General features: G+C 36.2%; 1 protein-coding gene across 1 annotated transcript; it reads right to left on the reverse strand.

Moving 5' to 3' along the window:
- Nucleotides 1-1129: 1129 nt before the first annotated feature.
- LOC113779220 lies at nucleotides 1130-23741 on the reverse strand. The gene is made up of 24 exons (XM_027324742.1): nucleotides 23428-23741; nucleotides 20955-23144; nucleotides 19219-19417; nucleotides 19010-19069; nucleotides 18090-18194; nucleotides 16822-16962; nucleotides 16591-16653; nucleotides 13722-13952; nucleotides 13530-13613; nucleotides 12671-12828; nucleotides 12022-12544; nucleotides 11159-11326; nucleotides 10982-11041; nucleotides 9549-9671; nucleotides 7719-7994; nucleotides 6809-6874; nucleotides 6508-6639; nucleotides 5047-5871; nucleotides 4606-4886; nucleotides 3748-4004; nucleotides 2954-3192; nucleotides 2630-2821; nucleotides 2018-2290; nucleotides 1130-1521 (listed from the first exon to the last, which is right to left on the reverse strand). Exons 2-24 carry the CDS (start codon nucleotides 23012-23014, stop codon nucleotides 1375-1377), a joined length of 6663 nt encoding a protein of 2220 aa, XP_027180543.1. The 5' UTR covers nucleotides 23015-23144; nucleotides 23428-23741; the 3' UTR covers nucleotides 1130-1374.
- Nucleotides 23742-26614: the final 2873 nt, after the last annotated feature.

Here is a 26614-nt window from a genome sequence, read left to right on the forward strand (position 1 = left end):
TGCATCATTTCAATACAGTTCAAAACTGCTACTGTACTGGTTCCTCAGATTCGTCTGTTTCAAAATGAAGATTTGACCTATCTTTCGAATATGTGAAATGAAAGCACAACAAGATAACCACATATGCCCCTTGAAAATGCTACTATAAGAAACTAGCATGGTGTCCCAAAAAGATCAGAGAACAGAACCAATTCAGTTAGACTTAATACCAAAAAGGCACAAAAATAGGAATAACCACATATGCCCTGTGAAAATGGTACTTCAAGAAACTAACATGGCGTCCCAAAACAGATCAGAACCAATGCAACTGGACTTGATACCAAAAAGGCACGAAAATAGGAAAAGGCAAATCACCAAATTGAAACCACTGCCTCTAGCCTAAATAGTGAGATGATGAATTGTTGGTTTACAGTTGAAATTTGGTTTTTCAGTTCCAAATCTTTGCTTGGGTTGGGTGGATGTAACATATTTGATTACTGTCCATTTTAAATTCTGAGGAGTTTCAATCCTTCAAAGTGCTGGAAGTACAACGCAGTGTAACTAAGGCAGAGTTCTCAACTACATCCCATTACTACTAGAAATTTGCATGGCTATCAAACCATCCTTCTAATTTATCTCGAATAATGAAGACAAAGCTTCTACATAATCAACACATAATGAGTAGCTTGCCAGTAATATCAAACTGGCAAAGAATACTGCACAAGTAATTTCTCGTAGACAATTCAGAATAAGTGTCATATATCAGGAATGGAAAATTAAAATTATAACAAATCTCATTTTACAACTCAAAAAATAGAGCCATGTTTTATGGACATAATAAATAAATAAATGTATATGTATATATGATTTTAACTGAAATCAGAAAAAAAAAATGGAATAGCAAGCAAAACATTTGACTAGTAAGGCAGTAATCACAGCCAAACCCTGCATAAAATCACTCAAGTGTTGTGAGATGTATCTATCATGCCAGTCAATACTCGGGAAGTGTTGTTTGAGATGTATCTATCATGCCAGTCAATCAAGAATTATCTACATCATCATCAATGAATAATAAAAAAAGTCAGGCAGTCAACCTCAGATGTTCAAGTGTCTAAGCATTTGTCTTTTCATTTTCTTTTTGAGGATACTCTTGAAGAAATTTGTGCGGACTGCTCAGCACCATGAGATGTACCTAACATTTCATTCCTTTTTGGAAAAGAACTTTTTGGAAAAGAATAGTTTTATATTTACAACAATCAATAAACAACAAAGCCATTTCTTACCAATCTCAGTTCCGTCACATATATACCGGCAGATGGAGGGAGTGTTAGGTTTTGGAACTCAGGAACAGGGTGTTTGCTATAGACTAAAATTTTACAAAGGAGAATTTTTAGGCTAGTCTTGTGAGGCAGTAGAATATTCAAAAAGGAGACGTTTAGATGGAGCAGATTGAAGCAGCACGCGAAGTCGGCTTGTAAGCTGGTAGATTAATGTCCATTGCATTGCCATCTCTGAATCCTTCATCTGCCTAACAACAGAAGCCTGAGAAAGTCCAAAAAAGAGGTCCTTTAGCTAAAGATGAATCATATACAGCTGCAAACTTTCTCCTCTGTAGCATGGTGGTGGAGAAATGTTCACTCTTAACAATTTTCAGTTTCTCACACAAAGTTTTTAATTCTTCTTGATTCAATTGCTTACTTTTTTTGGATATATTTACTTTCCTATTGGATTCACAGACTGCAATGAAAAGATTTCTGCACTCAGCCCCCCAACTCAAGCCTTAAATTTCTTCTCCAGCTACTGTCATAAATCATATTTCACATCACATCGAACACATGAAACTCATCACCACTTCAATTAAGTGGTGTTAAAGAGTTGAGACTACTTCAACAAGGGTGTTAAAAGTTGAGACAATAGCTATTACTATTAAACTTTATAGACAAACCTTGTGAACAAGAAATATTAATATCATTCTAGTAATTCGTTGGAATAAATTGTTTTAACCAAAAAGCTGAAAAAAAGGTCAAGAAAATATAACCTGTAAGCGCTTCCCAAGCTGAACTTCAACTTCTGTACCAAATGAAATATTACTAGCTAGAGATTTAAGAGGATCAACCGTGGGATCAACAGAAAGCAAACTGGGAATCTGAGGCGCATAAACTAGCCTCCACCTCGCATGTCCAAACTCTCCTTTCCCTTCTATTCTTGGCATTAATGTTTCAAGGGTTGCAGTTGCGAGTTTCTTGAATGCAAGCTGGCCATCACCTTCTAAGATGGATTCAGCTAATTGACTCTCAAACACTCTAGCAGCCTGTTTAATGAGGGGAAAACACAACCATCTTAAGAGAACATGAAACACATGTGCTATAAAGTTGTTAAAGCCATTTTGACCTAAAACCATTTCTAGGTTACGGTGACCCACATCATGCCACTAAACCAGACAAGATATTATTTGACCATACTCTTTTTGGCATGGGAATTAGTCCCAGTGCATGAAGATGACACACCTAACAACAGACCAGGCATGTAAGTTGCAGAACTTCTATGTACTTGCGTGCATTGCTAATAGCTTCATTAGAATATGTTTTAAGAAGTCCTTTTGCTCTCCAGATGAATGCAACAATTACATGCTTTGACATTTTGTTGTTACCTCAGAAGGTGAAAGAACATCTTGTTCCACAGAACGGGTAGAGGTGACAACCAGTTTATCTTGCCATTTGCTAGCCGGACTTTGAATCCTGAATTGCCACTCAGATCCAACGAGAGCCAAGTCCAGCATCGGATCAAGTCCATTATCAGGCTCAAACTTTGCTATATTCAGATGGTCTCTCTTAAGCCTAACCTGTGTTCAAAGAAAGTAAAGGAATTCAACAAAATTAGATGTCACTTATTTCAGGACCTTAACGCATACTGGATATTGAGGAAGCTGAACTTTGCACACCAGAAATTACAGAAGATTGTAAAAGAAATTAACCTGAGTTGCAACAAGATTCACATCACCATTTTCAAATGTTAAAATGCCTTTAGGTTTTATCAGTTTGGGATGTGCTATCCCATTTAAATCAAGCTCTCCACTGACGGCAAAATTAAGAATCAGAGGATAAACTATCCTCAGTTCTGGTCCCAAAACAAGCTTCAAGTCACTAAGTCGAATATCTAATTTAGGCTTACTATTGACTGGAATCATCTCCTTCTCAACTTCAGCCTGTTTACCTGCGAGTGATTGAAATGCATTTTACAACTAGATTGTAAGCAAATAACTAAAAAGCCCACAACACTGAACAATAGATGAGTCCCATGCACACAATGAAACATCACAAAATGGTACCAAGCTTGAAGTACAATAATGTGACATTGACATGAAATGAACGAGTTACCATAATCTAATTGAGATCGATTGCAATTATCAGTGTAATTAACACCTACATAATTAACTCGTATTTTTTTAATATAACTATGTTTACCACTGCCATCAATCCTAGGTTGACAAATTCTTCCTGTTATTCTTATTGGCAGTGCTAGTAGATCTAATAAAGAATTAGATGAACAACATTATCATAAATATTTGGCAGAGTTACAGAAATTGTTCCTGTTATCAGCAATCTGCTAACAGGTTTGACTAGGAAAAGAAATCTTTTCTATTTTAAAAACAATGACTAGAGAATTTTATCGTCTACTACTTAAAGAAGACTAACGAAGACTCCCTGGGACTGCTAGAAGTATAATATCATGACAAAAGAAAAAGGTTCCCTTAAAACCTCTACTGACCTGAAGGCTCATGAAATGGGGCACTTGAAGCAACAGGTTTTAGACTGAGAAAACGCGACATGTATTTTGATGCCACAGCACGGTTGTAACCACCAGCTGGAAGCCTGGACTGCTTTGATGTATCTCTATTAAATGAAGCAGCTCCACTTCCCTTATCATGAGGTAAATATGCTTCGCCATGACTTAGTTTGATCTTCCCAGACATATTTGGTTGCAGTATTGAGCCACTTATTTGCAACTGAGTATCAACCTGACCACTGTTATCAGGACTAATCAATTTACTGAAGATAACACTAAGATGGGAAGAGAATTCATTGCTAAAAGGTTACTACGACGCTTGAAAACATTTAAAAAGCAATAAGCGGACAAGTTAAATGAGCATTTTAGATAGAATGATAAATTATGACATGCACAGAAAGAAGGGAAGATCAGATATCAGGATCTGAACCTGCAGGACATTTTACCGAGCAATACATGGTTTGACGACCAATTTCTCTCTTGGGTGTCAACCATAGATTGCAAATTCCAAAAGAAACAGAATTATGAATGTGACAGACTAACTGAAACATGACAACGCACAAAAGGTGATAGGTGATAGACCCACTCCTTTTTTAACAGAAAAAGAAGTGGTTTGCATGTAAGCCAGAAAATAACCAGCCTAGAAAGAAAATGGAAAATAAATTAAGCTACTCAATCAATGCTTCAAACCCCAAAAGCACAAAACATATGCAATCACAATTAAACATCCCCAACGAATGGTTTGATAAGTAATATGTTAGCCTGCCACATCAGTCTTGACTATAAATGATCAATTGTCCTCCTGCAAATCATAAAAAGAATGAATATAGAACAGCATACCTAAATATATTCTTAGCCCGCACTTCCAGAACTTCACATTTCAAGTCAATCTTATCACCGAGAGACTCCTCACTTGTTCTCAGAGGAAGGTTACCTTTCACGGAAAATTTTCCCTTTCTGCTTACTCTACCATCCAATGAACCAATACGCACTCTATTTGAATTTACAAGAACAGTGCCACCAACATTGGTGAGTGGTTTCCGTAGTACAGGTGAGGATATAGTAGCCCTGTGGAAAGATGCGGAACCATCGAGCACTGGTTGTTCAACTGTACCTCGAACCTATGTCAACAAAACACCATAAGACATGGTTGGCACAAACATATTTGGAATAGGAAATGAACATATTTCCTCCCAAAGAGTTACAAGCTTACAGTCCTCTTACTCCTATACTAGATTGGTGAATAAAGACAATCACAAAGTATCTCAATTTTAAACGAACCTGAAGCATTACTTCAGCATTGCCATGGAGCCAGTTGGCATAAGGAGATAATGCTGCCAACAACATCATGCCACCATCTTTGATATCAGCATCAACCCTTACTTCTCCAGCATCCAAGATGCTCCAGTTTAAACCTTTGAGGCTTTCTGTCAATCGGGAATCCCAAACTTCTTCAATTCTTTCTCTGGAGCCTTTTCTATCAAGAGGTTCTTCAGCAGATCCTTTAGTCTTCTCCACAGGCCAATTATGAGTCCATTTCCCCTCATTCTTTTCTCTCTCTGTATTCTCTTCCTCCATTAAAGTGTTCTGGACAAACGTTACAGGAATACTTCCCTGAACGTGTACATGGCCAATTTGGATGATTGGCTCAAACTTTGCATTGAATAGAAAACGACTTGTGGAAGTTAGAGAAGCAACAATTTCAGCTCTCCCAAGATCTATTCCTCCAATAGCACCATCTAGCAGCCTTACTTGCACATCACATTCTGGTTTACCAAGACTTCCTCTTAGGTCCCCTTCCATGTGTAAAATACCCTTTATAGGAGCTAAAAGTTGCCGCAAAGAATGAACCGCTTCAGTGGCCGAATTTTCAATAACCTGAACCAAAGTAGGAACAAAACTAACAGGGAAATTTAGTACAGCAAAATGCAAGTTAGTTTTTGGTCCCAACAAGGTCCCATCGGCATGAATTGTGGCATTATCCCTTTGGATAAAGATTCTCTCAAGGCGCAAACCATCATCATTGCTATAAGCTCCAGCAGCCAGAACATGCTGAGTTTTGTAGGTTCCCCATTCCCATTCTTCCCCGCGGAAGTCAAACTCTGCCTGAAAAATATGCACAACATGAAATTCTCAGATCAAAGGGAACCATTGCAGCTTTAAAACTCAACTCCTAAATCCATCAGTATCATGTCCTCAATTTTCTTTAGGAGACAGGACATCCCACTGATTAAAGTATACAGCAAAATGGACCACATCACGAATTTGTTTTTTGAGGTGAAGATGATTATGAAGATATTCTCACTTCGTTCTTAATGTAAACAATTAAATCTCTATTACAATCTATTTCCAGGAAGCATGCCAAAATACTAATGTCTTTACCGTCTCCATTTATCAATATGCAGCATGATAAATATTAAGATCCCCACAGATTAAAAGCAGGAAACTGTTTCTTCCTCTGTTCAAGTGGAGAAAAGGAAGAGAAAGTCATACAATTGATCAGGGCAGTCTTTGCCAATTACAGTCAAATGTATTACAGCAGAAGCTGGCTATTAGGAACTGCAAGCTAACACTTAATTCAACATATCAATCACTAATCCATGTCAAAAGATTGAATCAGCTCTGACTAACTGTTCTTTTCTCCAGTGAAATTTTAAGCTAATTAACTGCCATTTTCTTAAGAGACAGCAACCCTTTTTGTTTATGAACTCCAGATCATAGTAAGATCCTCAAGAACCATACCATAGTGTCACCATTGCCACCTCCACTTGCATCTAGGGAACCACGCCATCGGCCTTTGAGTTCAGCTAAACCTGGAAGATTAATATCTTCAAGTACAATTTCATCTGATGGACTAGAAAGTCCTCGAATCTCCTGAAAAAGTTCAAGAAATTCAACAATGCTGAAACAGAACTTAATAATAAGAATAAACATTTAAAGAACCTCGACAGATGTAATTTCTAAAATTTGCACTTTGTCTGATTTTAGTAGAACCAGAAAAACAGCAAAACGAGACACTAAGCTACTATTTTTTGAGAAGTACCTCAAGCAGCGATTGAAGGCTTTGAGCATATATCCCCACTGATGACAAACTCTGTATGAAAAGGTCCTGCAATGAATTTAAGAGGAGCAAGCAGAGTTAAAGTTCCACTGCAAAAAAAAAAAAAAAACTAGGTAGTTACATGCTACGTACTGGGAAATGCATGTTAGATCACTTGAGCAATGAAGTTCCTTAGCTGGCAAGAGAATACGGAACAAAGAAAACCCATACCAAATTTCTACTTTAGATGACTGACTGAAGCCCTAAATAGGTCCTAGCATGTTATTTGCTTAACTTAACCATACATATAGCAAGAGATACCCATTCTGATATAATGCCAATTTTTGTTCTTCCTGATTTGTCCTAGAAAAAAGTAACTTTTTAAGTATCCACCTCAACCTCTTCTTGCTTTTCTATTATTCATAATTCTTTACCAACAATACAAGATTATATCAACCTCTGCATTTTCTACAAAAATTGTACTTATAGTATACCATCTCGTTTTAGTTGCATGCCTGCAGAGTGCCAGAGTTAAAATTGCATGAACTTCCAAAATCTAATGTCTTACTATTCTCCTTTCCTTAAGATAGAAATGCCTTAACAGGTGGATGCTAAAGATAGCTTAAGTAGATTTTGTTACAAACGCCTTCATGTTGATTCACAAGTTACTTATGCTTCTTTATTTTTATTTTTTGGGTTGAAGGTAGACAATAAGCCTCACAAGGGGGAAGGACAGGACTTGAAAGTCAAACCAGGGACCTCATATTCACCTGGCTAATAACCCGAATTACTTTCTCATGTAAGAAACAAAAAGAGACGTACCAACCAAAAAATTGACATGTTATTAGCACATGAACTCAAGGTAATCATAATTGCATATTAAGGAAGTTCCTGCAATTAAATAAGTTACAACCTTGGACTTGAATCTGACCGCAGGATCAGAACTTCGGGAAAGTAGCCTAGCTAGTGGAAGCATCTCAGCAATCTCAGCTCTTGGAACTTCAAGTCTCATTCTCCACCTACCCATGGAAGATATAACACTACCCAAATGTCCAGTCATTGCTCTCCTGAACAAGCTACCCCTTTCCTTTCCAGCAGGACTTCGATCTCGTGAACCAGGTAAGACATATTCTCCCTGAAGCTCATACTTGCTATTGCTTTGCTCCAACATTGCTTTTTCAACAGTGATCTAAGCAATTAAACCAACAAGAGAAGCAATTGATTTGCAGCATCTCTAGTTAAAGAAATATACATGAAAAAAATAAAGCATTATGTTGAAATGAAAACATATTAAGGTCAAGTAAGAAAATTATATTTGAGGATAACTACCACAATTTGCTGAAGAAAAAGTAACAAAGCAAGCAATACAGAAACATAATTTGACTTCAAAACAGATAAAAATTCAAACCCATAAGAATTCTTAATAAAATAATTCACACAAAAAAACATAGGTATAGTTCCAAGCTAGACTCCATGTACTTATCTGCCATAATTAGCTGAAGAAAAACAGACATCAAACAATGCAGGCATATAATTTGACTTCAAAACATTTGATGCATGCCCATAAGATAAAAATCCAAACCCACAGGAATTCTTAATAATATAATTCACGCAAAAAGCATAGGTTTAGTTGCATGCTGGAGTCTGTTAATGGACTGTGTACTTATCTGCCATAATTAGCTGAAGAAAAACAGATGTAACAAGCAATGCAGATATATGATATGACTTGAAAACATTTGATGCATGCCACTAAGACAACAATCCAAAACTAAAGGAAAAAGTTTGCCATGGACCAGATGCCAAGAGTGGAAAAAGAAGTTACAAACAACTCTCCAGTTCCAGACTGAACTGAACTTTTTCATCTCATAAAATGAAGCACAATATCCCCTTAAGATTTACTAGGTGACTCTTGCTTATCTAAGCTTTGTTCCATTAGAACCGAAGGAACAATATCTATCTTCAGAAGAAAGATTATTCAAATTTACATATACCATACATATGACTCTTGGGGAGAGGCACAAGCATAGTTCTTCTTTTGTCTTACAGTCTACTGAAGAGTTTGAAGGGACAACACTCGAGAAAATAGTCCTCTTTCTTACAGCTAACTAAGGAAGTCTATGGAAGGGGGTAACAATCTGATCCTTAACTTACACGTTATAAGGTAGTTTTAAGGTATGAATTCTAAGACATAAGCTCTTGCCAGCCTGCAATGAGCTTGTATGAGTATAGGGCTGCACCGATTAGTAGCTTCTGTTATAATTGTTCATTTATGAGCTCTTTTCTTGTTCTTTTCTGATGACTTGTCTTAGTGGACCAAATATCCCTCTTGAAGTGAAGCTCTGCTTTCTTGTACACATTCAGTACATACACATGTAAAAAAACATGTGTGCCAATATGTATTAAGACGAATGAACATCAAAACACAACTGATAGAGTCCAGTTCATGAGCATCTCAATCTTCTCTCTGCCCCACCCCCTCTTGATACGGTGAAAGCTTTTGAGTTTAGATAGAGCGATGGCATCAAATAAATTTAACTTCAAAATCTGAATGTGAAGTTCATAAGTTAGCTGGTTTTGACTGTTTGAGCATGATGTAATATTTAACTCGTACATTTGCCAGCTAAAAGTAAAATTGATCATCTTTTCAAAGTAGATTCTTGTATTAGTTTCTATGGAAACAGTCAAGAAGCTCAATAAACCAATAACCAGTGACACAGGAAAATAAGTTTGCTTTTGCACTCACAACATCGCCACTCCATCTAGCAGCCACATCAAGAGCTTCACCCAATGCACCACTGAACTTTGGCCGGAGGACAGATAACACCCCATGACCTCTTCTTTTCTGGAAGTTGAGTTGAATTTCTGCCTGAAAGAAAGCAACAAATGTTTTATCCAACAAGTAACTTGTAAACATAGATGGCTAAAATTTGATTCTGGAAGGCAAAGCCAGGAAATATCCATTCAGCAGACAAGAATTTATGGCTAATGAAGTCAAACATAAATCATGGTCTGAAAGAAAATCTTATATAGTACTTAGCAAAAAGCATCTTCTTCGCTTCCTTACATGACCCAAGACCTATTACTGCACATTTTTTACCGCCTAACATACAGCCAACTACTAATCACTCATCATTGCAAAAGAGAAGGATTTTGATAATTCTAATCCAAATGTAATGTCCTACTTTGCTCCAAGCAAAAACAATGTTTGATTTTCCGAAACTGGACAGTCCAAAACAAATAAAAGGCTTATTTCTTGGATCTGTATCCTCTAAAAGAAATAGCTGACATGTTCCTGATTTTCTCTTACGTGCTTTTCATTGTGCATTTCTATTGTTGCACATTCATAAACTCTAGATTTGCTGCCATAGATTGTTCTGCTACCACAACTTGATCTCGACATTCACTGCAAACAAACTACATTAGCCATTTACAAATTCTTATGTTGCTCCCAAAAGTTCCTCATGCAGCAACTTAGTAAGCATCACATAAGGTGCAATACAAAGAGCATCAATGTTATATGACTATAACCTGTACATCAATTTCGTGATAACAAGCATCATCCTCTTTTCAAGCAGCAGATTGCATTTACAACAACAATGATTCTCATTTGCCTCTTTTTCCGTCCAAAAGCGGACTGAAACCAAATGTGAACAAAATAATTAAGCGTGATCCATCCTTTTTTCAAGCAACAGATTGCTTTTACAACAACAATGGTTCTCATTTGCCTCTTTTTCCGTCCAAATGTGGACAAAATAATTAAGCGTGATCCATCCTCTTTTAAAGCAGCAGATTGCTTTTACAACAATAATGGTTCTCATTAGCCTCTTTTTGCATCCAAAAGTGGACTGAAACCAAATGCGAACAAAATAACTAAGCGTGATCCCTTCCCTTTCCCTCCTTGTCCTTTCTTTTCCTCCAAATGTTAATCCAAACACAAACGACCTAATCCATCCTATTCCCTTCCCTTCCTTTCAGTCCAATTCCCTCCATTAAAAAGATGCCTAAAGTTCCAGAAAATAATCTGTATAAATACAGAAGAAATAAAGAGAGTAAAATAGATAATTTACATCTTAAGGTAGATGAGAATTTAATAATTGCTGTAACACTATTCATATATACCAGCAGTGGTTAAGACTAGAAATTAACAAGAAAGATGAAATCTAAGTGGCATCTTACCCTTTGCATTGTTCCACGAAGTGAAGCGAGTTCCAGCTCATCCAATGGCAAATGGCGTACCTGGTCACATAAAATGCAGCAAATTACTGATCCATAACCCTTTCAGTGAAAGCAGCTTAAGCATAAATTAGGATAAACTGATATAGTTCAAATGATCCTCAAAGAGAAAATACGAACCTCCAAGTTAGCAGAAAGTAGCGGCCTATAGCAAGCAATAGCTTTCAGATGGCCCTTTTGAAGAGAAAAAGACAGCATCTTTTCTTTCAGATTTTCTTCAGAAATGCCCTGTAAAGGTCCAACAATCTCCATGGCAAGACTTTCGTCAGGTCTACCTGTGGCATCCAACTACAACACAAAAAATAACCTTTTATTAGCTATTCCCCTACAGCATTTGAGAGTCGGTCAAATTAAGCAAATGAGAAGCTGTAACCATGTATTCTAAATAAGATTTTGAACACATAATTTACAAAGTGAAAACTGACACAAGAACTGATACCACAGAAGTTCAACTGGTTAAAGGAAATAGGATTGATCGTCTCATATGAATAAACCAGAAAAAGGAAACATTGACATGACAAGAAATTGTTGACACATATGCTGATTCATAGCTCCATGAACCTTGGTATCCAAGCAACTTCAGTAAACATTTTATTATCAAACACTTGTAAGCTTAAGCGCCCATTTAGTTCATCTGATGACACCTGTACGCTTAGGGCCCATTCAGTTCATCTGATGACACTTATAAGCTTGGTTGGTTGGAATGGATCCAAATTTACTACAAACTTTAGCCTTGAACCTAAGAACAAGTAAATCTACAAGATCACTTACATGTGACAAAAATTGTCCACACGTCTATCTTAGCAGATGTGAAATAGCATTAGTTAATAATAAAGGATTATCCTCAATTGCTTATGCAGAAAGTACAACACAGAATCTCCAAATTTACAATTATCCTGAACGAAACAAAAAAAAAATTCAACAAGAAAGAAGGTCAAAGAAACAACTTTTTGGCACAGATAATACAATCTACAAACGCATACCTTGATTCCCCCATTACTAATGCTCAATACTCCAGCCAACTGTGGTGCCAGCATTAACTGATTAATTTTGAGACCTGATATTGAAACATCACCAGAAAGAATATGCGCATAACTGTTATTTTCACTGGCTTCCAAATTATGGCCGATATGCATGTCTTGCTCATTATTGATGCTACTTGTTTTGGCAACATTTCCTTGAAACTTGATTCTTCCAGTTGCTTTGAGATGCACAGGCCTCAAAGAATCAAATGCAAATGAGGAGTCCAAGCTGAAGAATTCAAAACCACGCATTCGCATATCTAATTCAACTCCTTCTACAACCAAAGGTAAAGCAACTTTTGCATCATAATCCCTCTGGTTTAACCAGTCTTCATCAGGATAAGATGTTAGAACTTTCATGTTCAATTCAAAAGCAGTTGATGAAGAATTCATAGTAATGTAATCGTGTGAGATAATGATATCTCCACGAGCATCAGAGAGTGATCCTTCAGCTTTTGGTGCAGTCCACTTAATGTCAAATCTCCTGCAATCACAGGGTTGGCCTATTAGTCCATTCCTATCCATATATATGATGAAGTCTAACAAAAAATCATTCAGTAAAATGAGAGTTCAAGCAAACAAACGGGAACACATGCCACAGCACCCTTACGGTCTCAATAAGGACCCAGAAAGTTTTGTCTCTCCATTTAAATCCCCTAACTTAAGCGGCATTAGTTGGAGATAACCAGGGATGTAGCGGTGCATAAGTTTATCAAAGCAAAAATTGCCCGAAAAGTTTACATCCAATGCTGAGTCATCAACCTCGCCCTGCAATAGAAATTAAAGCATAAGGATTAAGCAATAAACCCAAGAAAGGTACAGCAGAAAAATCCAAAGAAATAGAGATCAAAGAAGCTACATGCTTCCCAACATTGAAAATACCAATTAGATCATGTTTCTGTATGTTAAATGAAACTCTTCTGCTCAACAAATCCCAGCACATCTTTAGTCAACTTATCTAATCCCCGAAAAGTAAAAGTTCAGTATCAATCTGATGAAACCCTCCACGTTGTATGACGTACTTCATGCTTTTACTTAAAGACCTAGATTTTCAGTTAATTCACTTTTAACTATAGCAAATTTTGACCTTTATAACAATTGTCAGAAACTCTCCTGGTTATCTGAAGTCCCAGTCCTTGCAACAAAATTACTGTCTACCTAATAACTGAATATTCTTAGTAACAAAACTAATTATGATCTCCCAGCAATATATTTTCTGACTTTAAAATTTGTCAGTCAAAATTACATTCAAACATTTGCTCTGTTAAGAATAGGTGCAGAAAAACCCAATTAACCAAACCACTTTGAAATAACTAAATCATTAAAATAATTTATCACGTTTTATCATGAAAATGCTTCACCAAACCCATTTCAAATCTACTCTTGGAGCCCATTTGTTTTCAAACCAACAACATCATCATGCAGTTTAGTTCATCTTTAAGGCAAGCATTGTCTTGGACAAAAAATACCTCAGGGCATATCCATGCATTGCCTGCTCCACGAATTTCTCCACCATCAACAAGGTTAGTTCTAATTCCATACAAGTCAGCCACCTGCCAAGCCCACGTCAACAACAACATAAAAGGCAGAGCTGATATTAAGCTTAAAGAATAGACTGAAGCCTGAACTTTCATATACACAAGTTATGTCCCATTGCTTACACAGTTATCAGTGTTAAAAGTAAAATTGGCCGAGACATATGAGAATGGAACATGATCAAAAGCTGCCACTGCACCAGCCTCTTTATTGCTCATCATTGCTTCATATGCAACAGATGAAGGAATATCAGAAGCAAACTGAGACATTTTCCTCGAAACCAATGCACTTCCCACAAAAATGGGAGCATCCAATGGGCCTTGACAATTGAACACCGCTGTTATTGAACCAGCCAACTGGAGAGAAAAAGAGAAAATATATATATAAGAAAAATGCTAAGTGGATGTGAAACCAAAGTCAAGCTCATACACTGCAACAAAGCAAACATTTTTACTGGAGAAAATGTTGTGCAATCTACTTTGGTTCCATTTCTGCCCTTTTTTACACATGCAATAATCTGCACTGATGTGTTGATAGTTGGAGTGGGGACAAGAAGTGGGGCCACAATGTCTTTAAAAGGTCCAAGCAAAAACTGGAAATGTGATGTATGACTTAAGTTTAAATACTGATGACTTTTTGTTTATGGCAAGTGGCAATTTGAAAGCTGATAAGCACCTGAATAACAATATTTTGGGACCAAGAGTTGAATTTAAACGCCATTCTCTTGAGGGGAAAAACAGAAAACTAAAAGAAATGTCTTTCTTATATTCGGTAGGTGACAAAATTTTGGACAAACCGAAGTATTACAATTTCATTGGGAAGGAGGGACTATCATATTCAACTAAAATACTCACATACACTACAGAGTGGGTTCCATGAGAATGAGACTCTAATAATTTCTTTGTCATGAAGAGAAATAGACCCAAAAAAAAAAAGAAAAAAAAAGACTAGGCAGCACAAAGCATATTGAAAATTGCTGAAACCAGACCAAAATTACAAGGTGGTCATCAGGCGTGCACAAGTTTAGTCCAAGTGGCAAACATCAAGCCACAAAACTTGTTCCCAGTTATCCATGATCTAAAATATTGCAAAGCTCTCCCAAGTGAAAGTTTCTGGTTTTGTTATGATGCTGGGCAGGGTACAATGCTCCTAAGATATAGAGTTTGAGTCTTATACAACCTGAAGTTCACATAACTTCGCAATCTAAAGTGCAGCACAGGAACACTTCACATTGATCCAAGGAAAGAGTGATGATTAAATTTATTTAGAAACCATAATGTGATAATAGAATTCGTTATAAATATAAGCATGAAACTTGGCATACAATAGGGCCTTTTCCGGTTCGGTGTGCTACTAACTGTAATCAGAAGCATAGTTGTTTGTCCAATCATATAGAGACTTGGCTAAAGAACGAACCTATGCCAAATTCCACTCCATATAACAGGGCATACTTGGTGTCAGTGGAAAATATAAGCAACCTAAGGAAATAAAGAGAGACAGTCACAAGCGACTCCAGCCCTGAACCAGGTTTCTAAACCATGCAACAGACCCACAAAGCTTGTTTTGATTTATAAAACAGCTCATTCACACGTTAAGTTGTAGAAGAAAGTGTTTTAAGGATAGCTATTAAGGTAATTTTAAAATTTCTTTGGCTCTTGGAATCTAAGAGGCTTCAAAAAAAAAATTTACATATTCTCAGCTTAGTTTCCAACAAATTTATCTTTCTTCTTGTGTGTTATACTCCTTTCACTTTCTAGTCTATTGTAACCCGATATATAGAAAGCATATATCTTAACATGAAGTCTCAACCAAAAATAAGAACTCGTGCATGTATCTGGTATAGTACTAAAAATGTACCCCCAAGTTTTTTATGGTCTATTGAAGCCAAATGATAGATCAGACTACGTAATTAACAGCTTAGGCTTTCAAAAGAAGCCATAATACAACATAGCAAATAGTTCCCACACTTGTTAGACAACAAGCAATGTAAAAAACATGTCTATTTAGCTTAAGCATTCATTTAGAAACCATAAACAAGTAGTCAATACACTATAAGCAATGCCTCACAGGGCTGGCATTGATGGTGGTTTAGATTGGTTTTCCCTGAACATGAGATCAAAGTACAACATTTAGCTGGAGAGCGAATGATGTTTATTCATTTGTTTTGTCATTTGGTTAGAAAATACAAAAGCTGTACTTGTAAACTACTAAGACAATCTCTTCTTTGCTTTTATATAATTAATAATTTAAGCTTCCATACTTCCATTTCACAATATAAACCCCTTAAGAATATACTGCTTCTACTGCCTCCCATGGCTTCATATTTTCCAATCCCATTCATTTGAGCACTGTCACATACTTTCAAAGTGATGTCAGGACCTAGAGGAGAAACAAAGAAAAAAGAGTAGCTAATGTTTACAGTTGTTAGTTTATCAATAAATTCAATTTGAGCAGCAGATGATAAGGAGGTCACCCTCAACCTCCTCCCCCCCCCCCCCCCAAAAAAAAAATAAAAACACACCAAAAAATAAAAAAAACAAAGAAAGAAACAAGCACTGCCATTCTTGATTCCTAAAGTAATGTGTAGTATATGGTTATCAATGACCTAACACATAAAATTTGGTCCTGTAAACATCCGATTCAAAATATGGCTTTTCAAGAAATAGGAGAGGCAGAGTAAGAAGTTCCATTCAAAAATGGGATTTGTGTCATTACTCTTGATGTCATGCTTCTATGTTTACCTAATATCCCATCTAACATTTATCCACCACCTGTTTTAATTTAGTGATGCAATAATACAGCTACTAAATGCATATGCAGCAAAAATTCATTTGGCCAGCTCAAATTAAGCCTGACTCATGCCACCAGATGGGCCATTTGTACTCTTTCAGTTCAGTTTTCCAAACAGAAACAGCCAGGATTTTCCCTTTGGCTCTTATGTAAAGCTACACAAGATGCAAGTACAACTAAGCCAGAGCAAGAAGATGGACATACCGGAAATAACAAAGGCCTCATCTTGAAAGTTTTCATCAGAGCATTAACTTCAACAGAAGGAACCTGAAGAAGAAAAAGAACAGCATAATGCAGATTACTCGTATATGGAATCAAACTACTTTACAAGAGCTGGGGGAGAGTGTGTGCGCTTCATTTTCTCACAATAATCTGTCAACAGGCAGGTCAATGTCATTATAAGAACAACCTACATTTCAATCAATACAATTGTACCTGACACATAAGATGAAACTCTCCTCGCTCAGGATCAATCCCAAAATCTCCAGAAGCCTCTAGAGGAACCTTACCAAACCAGCCGCTAGCATTGTGTAAAAATATTCGTTGAGCACGGAAACATAAACTGGCAGACAAATCCTGCCAAAAACCAAGTACATCATCTCATAAGACTTCAAATTTGTACCTGGAAAAAAAAGCATACATAGTGCGTCGCAACACCCACAAATAGGCTAATTGGGACAGGATTATGAGGATTATTCCACTGCTACCAATATATACTTAACACGCATAAACTGATAAAAACTTACAGTTTAGTCTTGCACTCATTACAAACGGAACAAGAGGTTGAAAAAAAAAAAGTTTAAACAGTCATAGTTTTAGCTGTACAACTATTGGCTAAGCATGTAGCATGGAACAATCACTAACCTGCAGCAGCAATTACTTCTTAAGCAGTTCATTTTTCTGTAAGCAAAATTTTTAAGCACAAGGAATTAACTTCACACAAGCACATCATCATAGTCTAACAACAAAAAAGGAAAGAAAAGGATCAAATTGCCATAAGTCTAGTTTCCAACATATCCAAAAACTTAGGCTGATGATTTGCTTATACACGTCACTTGTGAATTCCATACTCTTTCAAAGCCTAAGTCATGGAATTACTACAAGTGGAAGCCAGAATAAACCCATGACCAGCCTGAGTTGTCGTTATCAAATTACTGCCTAACACTGAAAGCCTCCATTATTAGAGAAAGGGTGATTGAAAACAGATACTCAAAGACAAACAGATAGATTATCTAATAAAGCATACAAAGGACCAAATATCCACCCTCATTATCTTCAGAGCAACAGACTTAAGTTAGTAGGTATATTCATACAGCACTGTCGTTGCTTGAAGCCAATAACAGTCCTTATTCTAATGGAAGCTACAAAACCTTTTGGTTTAATGCGTAAGAGTGCAAATGCTATTTAAGACATGTTCTGTCTCCGCCTTCTCCTCCTTATCTCGTGTATTTGAGCCTCAAGGATTTGTACATTTTTTTTTATTATTTATTTGGTCTTCAACATATATTTTACAATGTTAATTAAATTATGCATCTCATTTCTGTATATGATTATGCTGTCTGATAGAAGCAACTAAGTGTTCAATTGTAACTAATAACCAAAAGGTGTCAGAAATGAATGACAAAGAACAGAGAAAAAGTTTTAACAGTAATCTAGACAAAGACAAAGAAGATAAGAACAGGATAGATGAAACCATAACATACAGAAAAGCTTGATGGGGCATCATATATATGGAAGGCCAACCCTGTCACATCAAGCTGTCCATGAAGATTGGGAAAAGTTTCTCCATTGGACATGCATATGTGAACCTGCAAAAGTGATGAACATACGTCGACAAAAGATCAGTAACGCTCTTGCTTGAATAAAAAAAAAAACTACACTAAGTAACCTGTGAAGAAGATAAAGTTCATAAATTACCAAGAACAAGAAGTACATGTGTTTGATTATCTACCACAAGTCTACAATGTAACAGTTGCACATGCTCCCAATATAGTGGAACTTCCATATCAAGCTCTCTTTGCATTATTGGAGTATATAATGCAATAGAGAAATCTGGGATCGGAAAGCCACACTCATACGGTTGTCTAGGTTTTCCATTTCTTCTTTCACTTAACTTTGGTTTGCTTTCATATAAAGTATGGATGTAATTACACTAAAGCCAGAATTATGAACTGACTCAGTTGTTAGGATACTATAAAGGAAACGAAAAGCAGCAAGCATGGGATAATAAAGTATCCTTCGCCCCTCATACAAAAGGAACAAAACGAACAATATATACTTCATATATTTCATAAGCAGTTAAATGCATATTTAAAAGCGCTGGAATTAAAAATTCACCTAGAAATATTAACACTAGTGATGGTATGAGGGAGATGACCTAAAAAACATAGAATAATGAAATGAAAAGATCAAAATATGGAAAAAGGAAGCAGAAGCAACAAGGAACAGGTAAGACGAGTCAGCTAACCAGTTCAAAAAAATTATTTTTCAAGCATGTGACACTGTTAGCTTAAAAGTGGATACAATGAAGTTCAAGTAAAAACATAAAACTAAGTGGTGATGTGATAAAAATTTGTTTGAAGCTACTATCTGTGAAAAGCTTCTAAAATAGTTAGAGAAGCACCTCACCACTAGCTCTTCCATTGCACCACATAATTGGAATTTCCAAAATCCTCTCAAATAGCTGCAAGAAGAAAGACTAGATCAGAAGGGCATAAAAGATCTTTAGAAATATATTTGCAGAAAAATTTGCATTAAAAAAGTAGGGAGAAGTTTCATCAGCCTGTCTGATCTACTTTGAAAAGCATCTATTGACAATCATATGAACATTACCGGTACAAACAGGTTCACAACTTTTAGGTTTGCATGCCATTTTTGCTCAATGATATCAACATAAACGTCAGTTGATAACCAGCCACCATCTTCAGATGTCAGATCTGATCTCCACATTTTACAACTGCCACTTAACTGTACATGTACACGTTCATAGTGATTTTTTAGCTTGACATGTCCAACGGCATTATCCATCTCTCTGGAAAAGGAAACGAACTAATATGCCTTAATCAATCAACATGTTAAGTAAGGCATCTAGCATGGATCAAAAATCAGATATAGAAAGAATATACTGAAGAACATCCATAGGGAGAAATTTAAACAGCCACCAGCACCAAATTGTGTTTGAACCACAAAATCAAAAAGATGAAACATGTATCCATGAGGATAAACATAGACAAGCACGTAGGGAAAAAAAGGTAAATAGCCAACCTCAAATTGTCTCTACACACAAAGAAGCCAAAAGTACAAGCAGGTGACAGCATGAAGCTGGAACCCAGGTACATGGTATGGAAGCTACAGTAAGGGTTTAACACAACCTAGTCTACATGCAGATACATGATGAAACAAACAACTATATTAACAGAATGTCTAGAAATGCATCTGCACAGTGAGTCCCATTAGTGGATGGCAGGGTGCATGAGAACAACATTTAAAAGTGTACATTTTCCAAAGAAAATCTACAAACTTAGGTTACAATCAAATCATCCCTTGCAGTGGAATCAACAGCACTAACTTCTTTAATGAGCTTGGTTTGACATTTTTCATTGACAAGTGGAAGGCTCGAGAAGAAATTAGTACCAGCTAGAAACAAGAAGTCTGGGAGAAGGATAACTCCAAATGAAAACATGACCCTCTCTGTTTTCCCTCTCAGACAATTCAGTTCATTAATTTCTCTCGTCTCAGCTTCTGTCTCCTCTTTCAATCTGGGCCTAAGACCCATTACTTCTCTCTCTTCTCATAGTGAAGCCACTGCCGAAAAAAGATCCCAATTCCACTTGCAAAATCTGATGAGCTTTTTCTCCAGTAAGATAAGTGAATGTGGCCAATTCCTTTTCCTTAAAGTATGAAAAGTAATTTTCAATACTTTGAGTTGTTTAAGATGCAAATTTCTTAACAACATACAGATTCAAATGATTTAGAATTTCCAGCGATCCATTTGTTGAAAAGAGCACATTTTCAGGCATTCTTGTTTTACTGTCAGAGGTCAGGGCCAATATATTTGCCCCTTGAGCTTTCATGTTGAACAGCATTTTTCTTTTTCATGTAATTTGAGAGCTTCTATATGACTTCTCTGGACAAGATAAATGGTATTTGCAGCGCTATTCAGGTTATACTTAGTTCATCTATACAATTGTTTATTGAGCATTCTCCATTAAGCTATGTCCAGGGAATAGTAGTTTAATGCTTAAGAGATCTTTTTACCACATAGATGAAATACATATATTTGTGCTTTATGAAGCACAAAGAACATAAATGTTGAATGGAATACAAGTACGTATTCACCAGTAAGTTATGATTGACTAGTGACTTGACAATCTTCTGCCAGAATGAGAAACAAACTGCATGGTCTAGTAAGTAAACAGAAAACGGTCTACTAATGCCTTTCTGAGTACAAAACTAATCACACCCTACTCTGGTCACACACACCAAAAAAAAAAAGAAAAGAAAAGAAAAGAAAAGATGAAGTGCATGAAAGCAACATGTAGTTGATAACTGCAGCACATGATGCTTACCTTGGTTCATTGTCGCCATATGCAAGAAGCATTAAAGTACCACCTCTGAATTGTACAGAATCCAGAATGACCGGAATCTCATTATGAGTACTAACAGAACGTTCTTGATCTTCCCCTTCAAAAAGAGCAACAATATCCCCAGCTCTTGAACCCCAGTTTGATTTCAAACTTTGCACAGGACCAGCAAATAAACGAGACCATACATCACCCACTTTCCTGATAAAATAAGGAAAACCTAGTTTCACGGTGAAGGGCAACATAACTGGATGGTCTACCATAGCTGACGAATCACGTTCTATCTGGTTAGAAGAGCTAGGTGTATACCCTTCTTGATCATGCATTGTATTGCTATCAGATAATTGGATAGGCTCAGCTGATCTGTTACATTCATTTCCAAGATCCATAACTCTTTCTATAACATTAGATGCGTCTGAATTTTCGGTAGTTACATCAACCCTATCGGTTTCTGTAGTTCCTAAATTACTAACGGAAGAAAATTTTTCACCTGAGTTTCTAGCTCTAATTAGTAAACTCAAAGTAAAAAGGAACGGGTCACGCCTTAAACTAAAACTACCCAGCTGTAAGTTACTCTGTTCACCAGCATATTTTCCATTGGTCAGTCTCAGCATCTTTGCACTTCCTTCATCAAGTATGTTATTCTTCAAACTGTTCTCCAATAATCCCTTACCAGTTGAACCTTCCTCAGTAGATTCAAATCTTCCATCCTCAGCACTTCCCCTATTTTCAACAGTGGGTGTGGTTATGTCAGGTATAGCGGGTTGTGCAACAGCCTTGCCTTCACTTCTTGGAAGAGGAACTGCAAGGGCTTCAGATGACTGAGTAGGTTTTCCAAATTCCCCACCTGATAGACTCTGAAAATATGCAGAAGCAGCTGATGCACTACGCTCGAGAACTCTCCTTGTAGCTGCAACACTTTCCTTAGACAGATCTCTCTCATTAGCCTTCCTCTTGAACTTTTGCCGTATAGGCCCTGGGACAACTGTGGACCAGAAGTTGACCCCTGTAGGAGAAAATTTTACTCCAAAAGATTTCTCTAGATCTGCATGCTTCATATCATACTCTATACCTGCATCCATGCAATGATGATCTCTCCAGTGTAGCTTTTCATCTGTTGAATAGAATGACCCCTGAGTTGCTAACCTCGAAGGCTGGATAGCGTTCTCCTGAAAACAATCATCCCCATGTAAAGCAGGACTTCCTTCAGAGACTACATAGCCAGTTTCTGCAGCTTGCTTAGCTAGATCATCTCTCTCCCTGGCCCACTGAGCAGCAGCTTCCTCTCTGGCTGTCCTCCGTGTTTTTGTACGGTAATCAATTCCCTCTTCAGCAGATAAGTGCCTTGGCGCAGAGCCTTCACTGAAAGGTAACCCCAACCAAGTATAATCCTTCTTTTGTGCTACCAATAACGTCGGATTTGAAAGGACTGCATCAATGACAATCTTTCCCTTCTTAATGCTTGCAAAAGGGAGAACCCGAAGTTTAACAGTGGGTACCTCACCACACGAGAACTCTTCACTGTGAGGCCCAACTGAGCATGACTCCAGCGTGATGCTCAGAGGTGAAATTCCTCGAACCCTACCAAAATAAAGTTCCCGCTGAATACGTTCACTCAATAATGCACAAACTGAGGGCAATAGTTTTGCCTCAATGTAACTCTTGGCTTTCAACTGCCCATACCATAATAGCAAACAAACACCAGAAATTACAGCACAAAATACAGAGCATCTCACAAGAAGTAAACCCTCTTCCCAAACTGGTGCCAGTGACTCAACCAAGGTCCTGCTGCGAGTAAGAGGCTCATTCACACAATTAAGCACCCAGGCGCTTCGAAGACCTAAGTTCTTCCACAATAACTCAATATTTCTCCCAAAAAAATGCGTAAACTTGGCCCCTCGAGATACCCATTCATCTTTCTCAGCACATCTACACTTCCTTAGATTCCTTCTAGAAGGGCATACAGCATTCGAATTAAGCAAATTTCTCTTTGTATTGCTTAGAAGCGGACCCCCAAAAAATGGGTTATGAAGTGTAGCACTCATTATCCACTCTAATCTACAATCAGCGAGCTTTGCAACTCATTAGTAGGGGACCAAGAGCAGTCTCTTGGTCCCCTTAACCTCAAACCCCTGAATATTGCAGTATGTCAATCGGAGCCCAAAACTTTAAGACCTAATCAAGGGTCAAAAGTAAAAATGAACCAAATTAAAATATTTTAAAGTTATACAGGTGCATCAAATGTTGAACAAAAATCACACTTTCACGCTTGCATTCATCCTTTTCCTACTCAGAAACTCCAGCCCCATATCCAAAATGACACTTTTTTTGAATGTAAACTTATTTTATACTCTCAAAAGAGTTGGTCTGATTATTCCCTTCTTTCTATTTTCCTTCATTAACCTAAGTACTTGCACAGCTACGAAAATAGAAACGAACGTGTAAATGACAGCCGAACCTGAATGAATTGAGCTGAACGGTCATTTTTCTTGAAAAGCCCAATCCTTCCTTTTCAACATACCAAAAAAATTAAAGAAAAAAAATACAAAGATGAAGAAATCAATCTAGAGAAGTTGATGGGATTGCTGGTTGCTGGAGCTCGAGGATTCCCTCGTTTTCCAGAGTATAAAGAGGAGAATTTTGGAGACTCCGGCGGGGACGAGTGATGAATATGGGCTACAAGATGACAAAAATGGTATCATCTGATGGAAACTCGACGAACAATTTGGAGCAATCAATTAAGCAAACCTTGAACAGGAGAAAAGACAGTCCAAGAAAAGCAACTTGAGGGTAAATTCAGCACGCAACCCTCTTGTATTTCTGGCTTGTCAGGCCAGGCCCAATTGATTACTGGATATTAACTGTTATTTTCAAAACCCTAAGGAGTGGAGGTGTTATTTTGGTCAGAAGAAACACTTGGGGATCTAAAGCTAATTATTAACCCTGAATTTGACATTTGACACGGAATGAATTTTTTGAATCAATACTGCATCTATTTTTGCTCATTTTATGCTTTGATTTTATTTATTTTCTGATGCTTTCAAAATATGCATTTAGCTTTTTTAAAAGGCAAAAAAGTTTAAATCCAGTAAATTAGGTGCTTTTGTATTCTGATTATGCCTGTAGGCACTTGAGGATAAATTAAATGGTCCAATTCTTAGTCTAATTCAGGCAATTAAGTGCATTCAAACCGAATCATATATATATATATAATAAAGTCGTATTTTCATTCTTATCCCTTCATATTTTCTCTTTTCTACGTGGCTTAACGAGACGGCAAGTAGTTTTCTAATAGGATTCTTAATAAATCATATATATATATAATAAAGTTTTATTTTCATCCTTATCCTTTTAGTTTATCTCTTTCCTACGTGGCTTATCGACATAGTAAGTAGGTGCAACGCGCTCTATGAGTTAACCCCCTAATAACCTACGCTATTCTATCTCTCTTTTTTCTCTTGACTTTATAATTCTAGATAATCCTTCCATAATTATCTCTTCCATTCTCTCACCTTTTTTTCTCTTTAACCCTAATCGTCAAGCCTAAATTTCCAGGGGATTAGTATAAATAATTTTGAATTATGTTTTTAACTCTCTCTCATCTTCAACTCAAAAGTTCGAAATATCAATTCAAATATTAAATTATCTTTATTAGATTATCGTTATCGAAGATACTCTACATTTTTACTCGTATATATGGTTATCGATCTATTACTTATCACTTTATTAAGCAGTGCAGATGTTTACACTTTTCCACAATGTTTTTGAAATTTTTTTTTTCAATGCAATGACCGGATTTAGAACTTCGTTTTTATTCCCTTCAATGCAAGGACCGCATTTGGACTTTGTTTATACTCGCTGTATGTGGTCTGTAATTTCTTACACCTTTTTCATAACTAGGTCATTGAATTTGAATTTTCTAACTCTTCAAAAGTTACAGTTTGATTTTTATTTATGGCAAGGTTTTTGTAATTAATTTGTTATTTCAATTTATGGATTCACTCTTCAATTTAAGTAGAACACATATTGCTTTTTTGGTTAGTGATTTAGAAGTAGTCTTTTAAACTATGTGTTTTCACACGATTTTTTAATTGCCTTTGACAATTTATTAATTGTCTTCAACAACGTATTAATTTTTTTTTATTTTCTGGGTTTCTGGGGTTAAAAAAATTTTGTGCAGTTTTCAATGTTTTTTTTTAGACTTTGATAGAAAGCTTCTAAAGAACAAGAAGGTGTCATTGATTACATAAATGGCAAGGCATCAAGTTCATTGTCATACAGTAGTTCACGTCATGCAATATACATAAGACTATTTAGATTTTTTATGTTTTTTATTTAATAGCAAAATACATCTTATGTTTTCATTTTGATTTTTATTAGCCATGAACAGATTTAGAAGGTTGCTATGTTCCTGTGACTTGATTGATTCTAAATTATTATCTTTTATTAATATTTCATTCGGCTTCTTTTCTTTTCACATTAACCTTTAAGCCATTTATATTAAGTACTAAAATTGATGTTTTGGTAACGGGTTGGCCATTCTTTTGTTTACAGAAGATCAGCCAAGATTTGATCTTCCCTATTTTCAAGTTTTTGAATGTCATCATATTGTCAAATTTTTTTTTTTTTGCATTTCGAATTATTAATCACTGAATTAGATGTTTAAATTTACATTATAAGACTATTTTTTAATAACAATGTATTTAAGAAAGGTTATAATAGATTATACAATAAGTTTGTATTTTATGAAAATATTTTTATGAACTACACTAAATAATTTATTATTTTTAGACAATTCCCATTCAACGAATGGGTACAAAACTAGTTTAGTGTAATAAATTTGACAACTTGCTCCAAGAAATATCATGTGCTACAAATTCCATATTAGATATAAAATGAGATTTTTTTTAATTTTAATCTTACAACATAATCTTGAGTTAAAAAAATTAATTGATCAATTTACCGATTTTGTGAAGATTGTAGAAAAGACAATCTATATGTATGTACGTATATGTGTGTGCGTGTGTATATGTGTGTATATGTCTATTATAAAAACATCACTGTTCATCAATATGTACTAATGATAAAAATTACATCAATCATACGCATATATAAAAGAAGATTTGAAGAACGAAACTAGATACCATATATATAAAAAGTCAAGAAAATATTACACTGTTAATAAACTGATTTAAGTCCAAATGCTAATGTGAGATTTGACGAGATTGATCTAAGGAATCTCAATTTGAAAATCAAATCTCAGAAAGTTTAGATCAGTAAGAGAGATATAAAACTAACAAAACTCTCATTAGGAATGACTAGGAAAGGGAAAAAAAAAAAAACTGTTACTAAAAATCGTTAAGAGAGAAGAAAATTTCACTAGAAAACTCTCTGTTTTGCATTTTTTTTTATAAACACAAACAACAAAAGGAAAAAAGACATGGAAGGGAGGGACATCCCTCCCTCTCAAGGGAAGAATATGTTTTGTCTGCGACGGTAGAGAGAAGGAGAAGAGTTAAGGTGGAACCCATATTATATAAATTCCCAGCTTGTTGCTTTCACCAGCAATTTTGTAGAAAAATTGGTGCTTCTCAAGATGAATTCAGGTGTTATTTCAGTTATTAATTGTTGATTATAGAGATGAT

This window comes from Coffea eugenioides, chromosome 8, assembly GCF_003713205.1.
Source record: "Coffea eugenioides isolate CCC68of chromosome 8, Ceug_1.0, whole genome shotgun sequence".
In the NCBI taxonomy this organism is placed as follows: domain Eukaryota; kingdom Viridiplantae; phylum Streptophyta; class Magnoliopsida; order Gentianales; family Rubiaceae; genus Coffea; species Coffea eugenioides.

What these genes read in the sequence shown, in the direction of transcription:
- LOC113779220 (XM_027324742.1), bottom strand. Translation starts at nt 23,014, where the DNA reads ATGAGTGCTACACTTCATAACCCATTTTTTGGGGGTCCGCTTCTAAGC. An exon ending in CTTTTAACACTGATAACTGT is followed by an intron (nt 13,614 to 13,721) that starts GTAAGCAATGGG and finishes TGGGCTTGGCAG; the next exon opens with GTGGCTGACTTGTATGGAAT. An exon ending in CGGGCTAAGAATATATTTAG is followed by an intron (nt 4,005 to 4,605) that starts GTATGCTGTTCT and finishes TCCTGATAACAG; the next exon opens with TGGTCAGGTTGATACTCAGT.